The sequence below is a fragment of the Embiotoca jacksoni genome, unplaced genomic scaffold (genome assembly GCF_022577435.1).
Source record: "Embiotoca jacksoni isolate LCO1_2020_lvr unplaced genomic scaffold, fEmbJac1.0.p SCAF_26, whole genome shotgun sequence".
Classification (NCBI taxonomy): domain Eukaryota; kingdom Metazoa; phylum Chordata; class Actinopteri; family Embiotocidae; genus Embiotoca; species Embiotoca jacksoni.
In genome coordinates this window covers 1,507,389-1,516,687 of record NW_027185377.1, presented here as the reverse complement: position 1 = coordinate 1,516,687, position 9,299 = coordinate 1,507,389, and the positions used below count along the sequence as shown (strand labels likewise).

Below are 9,299 nucleotides of genomic sequence, written 5' to 3'. Positions count from 1 at the left end.
TGTGAAGCTCGTATGATGTAATCGTAGTCGTGGAGAGTTTGTCTTCATATTTTAGATATCAGCCTTCGTCTGAGGAAAACGATCTTCCCAACTGCTAAATTGCTCGGTGCTTGGAGGTGCCGGTCCTCGATGATCCACTGACCGTCCTCTCTGATGCCGTCTGTGAACTTACAGCCTCTTAAATAAGTTCGTCGTCTCCAGACTATTCCTACAATAAACACCAACACCACCATGACGAGAAAAGTCACGCCGGCCCGACCGCCGTCTCCGGTTTCAGCCGTCCCAGATCTGTTTGTAGGTACATAAGAAGGACGGGCCGTGTTATCATCACAATATATGAGGCCCACGAGCCTTCTCTCTCCACAACCACGCTCGGCCCGACCGGCACTAAAGGTCCGTGTTTGAAACCTGAGTTTTTTTAGGCTTTTGGCTGCGGAACAAAAAAGGAGAGTTCGGTTGCAGAGCAGTTATTAAGAACGAGGGGAAGGACTCGAGTTGAGCTCTCTAAGGAGTTTCAGGTTGGGAATAAAGTCTTTCAGACAGAGAGGCTCAAAGGAGGGACAGTGTTCAGTAATTTGTAACTGAAGGTGTGAAGAGGGAAAAAAAAACACTAACAGACAATCGAATGTCACTCACGTGAAGCTGAAACTTTCCAGTCGCTCACTCGTACCACTTTTTTTCTCGGCATACAAAAATTCATACAATCCTCTTTTTGAAATGCTGAAACCTTGTAAAACTTCACGCTGCAATAAACTCAAATTATTCTCATTGTTGATGAGATGATTGTTTGGTTTTTAAAGTGTCAGAAAATAGTGTGAAACGTTCATCGTGAGGTCCAAGCTGATGTTATACTTTTTGTTTTGTCCCACAAACTGTCTGAAACCCAAAATTATTCAGTTTAATGTCACAAATGCAAGAAAAGCAGCAAATGAAGCTAAAAGTTCAGAAGCTGGATCATTTTTCTGTTGATGAACAGATTGACTACAAAATGTTTAAAAGTTCACCAAGAGAACATTTAGAAAAAATTGGAAAAACAGACTTTTTTTTTTTACAATAATTTCAATCAAATTACTATTTAAAGTGTAAAGTTTCAATTATTCGGACACAAATTTATCACATTTTCATTCAATATAATTTCACATAACAAACATTGAATTTTTGCCCGCAGCTCTCCATCCACGCTGTTTTTATTGTGACGGTTCACAGCTGATGTAATTTCAAAATAAAGCGGCAGAATATGTAATCGTATTGGAGGGTTCATTTTATTTTGATAAAGTGGTTTGTTTCAAAAGCTGCAAGTGTCCGATGCATAATTATCAACATTCAGATAAATCAGATAAGTATTGGATTACCTGAACTTCAACTAAATGGAGAATTACTGAAGACAAATACGTCATATTACATATTTCTTTCTTACAAGAAACACCCGCATGTATTCGTACCAACAACACACACTTTTACCTGCACACACACACACACACACACACTCGGATGAACACTCACCTGGCCGGGTGACGCCACGTGATGCTGAAGGGAGGTGTTAATCTTTAGTTTTTGCAGTGACGGCCGGGCCGGCTCATTCCAGCAGGTGACTGCTCGTAGAGCCTCTCAGCCGGGTCCAGACAGTCCTGCAGCCGACTCAGCATTTATCTGCAACAAACAGGTAGGAACCGATCAGTGACGTCTGCTGCTTTTAATTTCACCTTTACAAATCAGAAATCCCCAACTGTCAGACTGAGGAGTTTAATGTCAAATCTTGAAACGAGCTGAAAAGGGAGGTACGGTCTTATTTTGTATCAATATTTAGACACTTTTCAGAATAAAAGTTGCTTTTAGATTCATAAAGAAGTGAAAATTAAAGCTGTAAACTGGATTTTTACTGCGTTTGTTTGGAGTTCTCCCAGCGATGTTTAGAGAATGTGAAGTAGAACAATCAGTAATCTGAGCTACAGTATGAAAAGCAGGTAACACAATGTAGAACAAAACACAAGACAAGATGCGGTCTCGGAGATAAGTATGAGCTCGTGATCGTGTTTCACTACGAAACCTGACCAGATCTTGAGAAAATGTTAATTCTGGTTCATGTTGCAGGTATATTTGAAATTTGGAGATAATCTACTACAAACGATGAAAAAAAAAAAAAAAAGATGTGAAAGTGTGAGGCGGACCGACTGCTGACACAACAGAAAAGACTGTTTCATAAATATGCGTCTATTGATCTTTAAAACAGTGAAAGGAGATTGTGAAGGTCACGCAGGTCCTGAAGTATTATCTTTACTTTCAGCGTGAAAACAAACCCTGAACAGACCGACAGGAAGTGAAGCTACCGATGGAAACTTCCTGAAATGTACCGTTAAGTGTTCAAATCTGTAAAAGCAACGTTAAACTGTTTCTGATGAAGCAGAACAAAATCAACAACGTGCTCCGGTTCACCTGCTACTCTGAAGCTTGAATAAACCATTAACTTTTAGGAACAGGCTGCTCGAACATGGAAAAACATATTATGAAATCCTCGTGGCCTATAAACTAAATTTAAAAAACCCTTTTGCTACTGGACATAAAAAAAAAAAGATATATCTTTAACAGATCGGACACTTTCCTACAAAAAGTCCTGAAACCAGCGTCGTGATCTCAACACGAAGGGACTCGTTAAGATGGAAAAGTTCTGCCGCGCTGCGGTTTTTGAAGGTCATTAGAGGTGACAGAAAGCTCCGGGGCAGAGTCGAGCCCGGCCACCCGTGGTGCACAGTTCTGTTCCAGTGAACCACAGATGGGTGGCACTCTGTCATCTGCAGTAAGTGAGCGTGTAATGGAGTTGTAAGTGCCCTGAACAGCGGCGGAAACAAGCCAATTGTGCGAAGTTGTTTCCAGAGTTCATCCCTCGATCGGTGTTGTCGGGACGTTGGACGACGGGACTTTTTTTTAGTCCGAACTCCAGAACACAAAAAGGACAACTCGGAGAAAAAAAAACGTGGTGGTGAGAAACCTCAGAAATATAAAGTATCAGCGCTCTGAGCGCAGTGGAAACTCTGTGGCAAAGGTCAGCGCGTGTTTTGGTTGCTTGTTCTGTGTGATTTTGTCTTGTTTTGTACACAGAGCAGCTTGTTTCAGGTTCAGGAGATCATAAATAAGGCAGAGAGGATTTTGGAGACAACAGATGAACCTGGTGGGTCAACGGCACCACACAGGGAACCACGACGACCGACTGAACTGTACGGCAGGGAAAACAATAAATAAAACTAGAAAGGACTTCAGAAGCAGAGCGTTTACTGATGCTTTTCCATCGTGTCCAGGAGAAACATGATCTCATATAGTAAATACAGTCGTGTACAGTAAATACAGTCGGCTGCATGTGGTGGAAATTCCTCTCGTTTAAAAACACTTTCAGTTCCGACTGAAAAAGTATTTTCAAGGTCCGATTCTCTTCGGGCTACTTTGGTCCAAATCCCGGCAACAACAGTTACATCACATTAAAGGAAATCAAATTAATAGAAAATCATTTGCTCCTTTTGAGGTCAAGTTTATTTACTGACCACAAAGAAGATCGTAATGTATTGCAAACTGTTTTGTTAGTATTAATAAACCAAAATATTGCACAAATTATTACGGTTTGTCCTCGGGGGAACAGAAAACATCTGCATCAAATTTCACAAGTCGACTCAACAGACATTTCAATCAAATCGCCAGATATCAACTCTGTGGTCGCAAAAAGGATCACCAAAGTTATGAGGACTCATCCTCTGAGGACAATGAATATCTGTACAAACTTCGACGCCAATCCATTACGAGATACTTTGATCTGCTGGTACTCCTAGATGAAAAGTCAGAGAAGCACTAAGGTAGACGGAGTAGGGTTTATCTTCTGAGGACCACTAGCAGTCAATCCATAAAGCAAATGGTGAGAATATTTGATTTGTCCTGTTAGTACTGCTACAGGAAAGTCCAAAGAAGATGGAAAAGGGTTTACCTTCTGAGGACCATGAATGTCTGTACAATATTTAGATATATAGAGACACTTTTAATTTGCTGGTGCTGCTCGATGAAAAGTCAGAGCATCACCGAGGTAGAGAGACTAGGGTTCATCCTCTGTGGACCATGAATGGAGCACGTGATTGTTTTTTTGTTTGTTTTTTACTTGATAACTTTGATCTGCTAAGGCCACTGGAGGAATTGTGAGGGGATCACTGAGATGAAGTTTGGTTCATCCTCTGAGGACCATGAATGGTGAAAACCTATAAAGCAAATGTCAAAATATTTTACTCTGCAAGTGACAAATTTGACCCGATAAGCCGAGGAGAGGAATGGTCACGATATCTCAGAAGGATTCATCCTCTGCGGACCATGAGTGTCTTTACACAAAACTTCCATTACAACCAGTCTAAAAGTTGTTCAGATATCTCCATCTGAACCAAAGTGGTAGCTGCAGATTTTTTGCAGCACTAAAATGAAATTATAGTTACAGAGTTTCTGACAACAACCACTGGAACATCTGGATGTTACCACATGACTTTCTTTTACTCTTCTAAAGATGATGCAGCTGCAGGTTTGATTTCAGATTGATAACCTACGAAAGCAACAAGTAACTCAGCGTCTGTTGGTTATTCGTAGGATGCTGCGTTTTTCTCCCCTCCAACATCTCGGGGTATTTAAGGGGGGGATTATGGGAAGCTAATAGGACGTTATTTCTATGAGCTCATGGAGTGAGCTCCATGCTCTGGCAGTGGGGATGGTCGCTGTGGCCAGGAGAAAGTGGAGTCTGTGACTGGAGCCCGGTTCACTCAGTCAGATAGCGGTGATTCAAACCCCATTTGTTTTGGGCGTAGAGGATGCTCTCAGTGGTTTGGCTGTGATTGATCCTTCCTCTGCCCGTGATCGCACCGTGACACCATTCCAGTTTCCACATTCATTTTTCCCCCTGCTAACTTAAAACCAGTTCGGTCCAGTGGCTGCTTCCTTTATTGGCCTGACAGCTCTCTGACCTCCACCCAGAAAAAAAAAAAAAAGGTCTTGGGGCCAATTGCTTCTGGACAACAGCAAACCTCTGCATGGAAATATTATTGTGTGTTTACAGAGAGTTTGATGTTACTCTGGCAAAAGACATCACTAAACAGTGTGAAACATCTTTTCTTAGCTGGTTTTAAATCAGCCAATATTGATAAAAGTAGAAAATAAACCTTTAATGCGCTTATTCCACTACAACTTCTGCCCAAATGAAATCTGAAGATGCAGTTAATTGCATCACCTCAAGTGTAATTGGTTTATAAAACCCGAATCAGTAACACGGGGCGGCGAACAGAAAAACAGTAGGCAGCCCAGTGAGGACTGTTGCGATGGGTTTTGTGTCTCCAGGCAACTGCCCCATTATGATTAAATGTATTGACACAGTACAAAGAGGCAGGAAAAAGAGAATCATACATGGTAAACATTCCCAGATTGCTATCTTAAAAATAGAAACCTCCAGATGAACACAAAAAAAACAAAAAACGAAAACTGAATGAGAGAGAAAATATGAAAGAAAACATGTGAATGACATTAAAAGCCATAATGGAAAAAATAAACAAAAGACCAAAAAAGCAACCTTTTTTCCCTCGTCAGTTGTTCTTGTTGTCAACAAAGTGCAGCTCGTTATGTATTTGTATTAGATGTTACAGGAGGGTGAGCGGGAGGTTGGAGATTTCCAGCCATCAGTCCATGTTTTTGATACATGGAAGACTCTTTAATCGTTTTCCTCCAACAACAGCGGCTGGAAAGAAAAGAAAAGCTGGAAACTGGGCACGGCTGGTTGAGGTGAACGGCCGCTTTCTGTTTGAGTGACTGTGGAAGTGACTTTTAGGATATTCAGGATGATCTATGAGGGATTTATTCACATATCAAGATTTATATCAGTTCTGCTGCTTCAATAGGCACAAAATTTACTTTATCAACGGTGAAAACAGAAAAATACAGCTGTAACTCACCGGAGGCACTGAATTCTGTTTATATTACTTAAAAGTAATGCGTCAGCAAAACGGCAGCGTTGAGCTTCTTTTAGCTTTAATTAAAAGCACGTCAACAATCTGGATTTCTGTGTAACATTTGTGGAACTATGCGTCCTGATTTGGGTGAGCGAGTGTTCGGTCTGCGCCGACCTGCAGTTCTCCAAGAACCTCGTCTCAGGCAAAGGTTTGAGTCGGTTCAACTGACAAAACCACAAACCGCTCAGCTCTCAGTCCAAACTGATAAATGTTAGGAAGGGAAGGAAAATTACAAAGAAGGAGAGATGGACACCGACCCAAATATCTCGGAGGTAATATTAAAAACTGTGACTCCAACAAATTATCAATTAGTTATTTTTACGATCAATTATCAAAACAAATGAATACAATAATAATAATCAATATGCTGATGACAACATCCTGCTTCATCTTCATTCATCCAGCCAACAAACCCCAAAATCTACAGTTTACAGTGGTGCCAGACCAAGAAAAGCAACAATTTCTCCCATTCGAGAGCATCGGACCGGAAAACGTTTGCACCTTAATTATTAATTATGACATTATTACATTAGTTGCCGAAGGATTTAATGGTTAACCGACTTAACGTCGCCGCTCTGGTTTCTCAGACACGCTGTTAAACTCACCAAACATAAACTCTGAAATAATACTTCCAGCGAAAAAAAAACCAGAACAACATGACTGTTGACGGACTAAAAGATGTTTTTGCGTAGAATCTACAAATGTCCAAATGTGCCGCCCCCCGATGGTAGGATTTAAAAAAAAAAAAAGACATTGTAGCAGAAAGCAAAGGAGTGGATGAACACATGAAGCTTTACGGTGTGATATTCACAGCATCGCTCCGATGGGTGAAATAAACAAACATCTTTTTTTGTCGTCTTCCCTGCAGACTGTGGAAGATGCATAAACAATACACATCTGTGAGCCCCGCCGACGGCATCGGCGTGAACACTGAAAATGGGCCTCGGCCGAAGAAGCACCGCTACGTGCGAAAGGAAGGCAGCTGCAACGTGGTGTTCCGCCACGTTCCCGAGGAGTGGCTGCTTTTCGTGACCGACATCTTCACCACGCTGGTGGAGATCCGGTGGAGGGTGATGTTCCTCATCTTCGCCCTGTCCTACATCCTGTCCTGGCTCTTCTTCGGCATCCTCTACTGGGTCATCGCTCTCGCCCACGGAGACGTCAAGGACCAGCGCAACGACCCCTGCGTGTACGAGGTGCACAGCTTCACGGCCGCCTTCCTGTTCTCACTGGAGACCCAGACCACCATCGGCTACGGCTTCAGAGGGATGTCGGAGAACTGCATGATCGCCATCATCGTGGTCACCGTGCAGGACGTCATCAGCTGCTTCATCGACACCTTCGTCATCGGGATCGTCGTCGCCAAGATGGCGTCGGCCAGGAAGCGGGCGCAGACGGTGGGCTTCAGCAACTGTGCGGTCATCAACCTGCGCGACGGCTTCCTGTGTCTGTCCTGGAGGGTCGGCGACTTCCGCCGACACCACCTGGTGGAGGGGACGGCCCGCGCCCAGGTGGTCCGCTCCACGGTGCACGCCACGGGGAAGGTGGACGTGACCTACGAAGACCTGGTGATCCAGCAGAGAGACGTCATCCTGGTCACGCCCACCACCATCTTCCACCGGATGGAGCCCGGCAGCCCGTTGTACAACATGAGCCTGGTGGACCTGCGGAAGGCCGACTTCGAGCTGGTGGTGTCGTTCACCTACACGGACGACTCCACCGGTATCCTGCATCAGACCCGGACCTCGTACACCCCGGCCGAGATCCTGTGGGGCCAGCTGTTCCAGGAGATGATCCGGGTGAGCCGGAGGAACTACCGGGTGGACTACACCTTGTTCAACCACACCGCCAAGGTGCTGGTGCCCGAGGTCAGCGCCGAGGACTACGAGCACAAGAAGCAGCTGCGGCCTTCGCCTCGACACTCGCCGCGACACTCCCCCAGATGTTCGCCTCGACCCTCCCCCAGATGTTCCCCGCGGCACTCTCCGCGGTCACGGCCGCAAAATAATCCCGAACACTTCCTGGCGCCTCCGACGGTGACGGTGGAGCTGGTGAGCGACGGTCGCCCCGAGCCGACGGTCTCCACGTCTCCGCAGGACGGACAACACCGGGACGCTCTGACTCTGCCCAACGACCTCACGAGTGCACAAATATAGAAGCCGAGCCGAGGAGGGAGATTCTTTCAGACATGCTTCTTCAGAAGAACCACAGTTGAGGAGGAAAACTGAGGGCATCTCATTTACCGTCATAATGATGTCTGAGTTTTTTTTAAACGTGATTTGTTACTCAACTAATATCTGTCTTTTGAGCAGCACTCGGAGGCTCCAATTTACTCCTATTAAAGCTGTTTAAAGGCCACGAACAGATCCTTAGCTGTGGGTTTCAAAACATTCCACAATTTTTAATTTCTTTTTTGTTTTTTGTGGAAAATGAAGCTACCCTGGCTATAGAATATGTACTTGTTTTCCTCTTTGGTTGCTTCCAGAGATCGTGCCGTGCTGAAGGGGGTGCAGGGCTTTCACCACCGGTTTCACCAGAGTTGCTGGTTTCCTGCAGTTCGTTCTGTTGTATCATGTTTACTGAAGCCAAAGTGCCCGCATGAGAAGCTAAAAGGAAGATTAAAAGTCTTTAAAAAAAAAATGGAAATGTAAACATCTATGATTGGATATTGAGATGCTGCAGAACAGCCACTAAATTAACCTTTGCGGCGTATTTATCTTAAACAACGCTCTCTTCATTTTACACGAAAAAAAGATGTCACTGCTGATAGTAAAAAAAAAAAAAACAGAAGTTATCAAGGCGACAACAAAAATGTCGGTTTATACAAAACACATGGAAAATGTTTAGTTTGTTTTATGGTTGTGGTGGTGGAATAATCTCTGTTGGTTAGTAATTAATCAGTTCATCAAACCAGCTCACGTTAAAAATAAAAGAACGTATTTGAGATGAAGCTCGTCTGGTTTTGTAAGTGACACATTTTATTCTACAGATATTTCATGAACATAAGATCTGGAGGATCAAACTCGATGCAGTTCAAACTCAGATTGTGAATGAAAACGATGTAAGACAACATCCGTGTAAACAACTTCAATAAAGTGATGTTTTAAATGTTTGGTTTGACTCTCACTGATCATCATGAGTGTGTCACGGTTCTGGTTCTGGTTCTGGACCGGAAAAAGCTCACTTTGATGTGGAGCAAGCAGACAGAGAAAAGGAAGCAGACGCTGCTGTCTTTGATTTGCACTGAAGTGTAATCCCATTAAAAACATCTATTGTTCTTCTCAT

The 9,299-nt window shown here is 43.6% G+C and overlaps 1 protein-coding gene across 1 annotated transcript; it reads left to right on the top strand.

Moving 5' to 3' along the window:
- Nucleotides 1-6,892: 6,892 nt before the first annotated feature.
- Nucleotides 6,893-8,964, top strand: kcnj16a (potassium inwardly rectifying channel subfamily J member 16a). Its single transcript, XM_069159827.1, has one exon. It carries the CDS (start codon nt 6,893-6,895, stop codon nt 8,168-8,170), a length of 1,278 nt encoding a protein of 425 aa, XP_069015928.1. The 3' UTR covers nt 8,171-8,964.
- The last annotated feature ends 335 nt before the right edge of the window (nt 8,965-9,299 follow it).

Excerpts from the sequence above, each read along its gene's own strand:
- kcnj16a (XM_069159827.1), top strand. The coding sequence starts at position 6,893 with ATGCATAAACAATACACATCTGTGAGCCCCGCCGACGGCATCGGCGTG.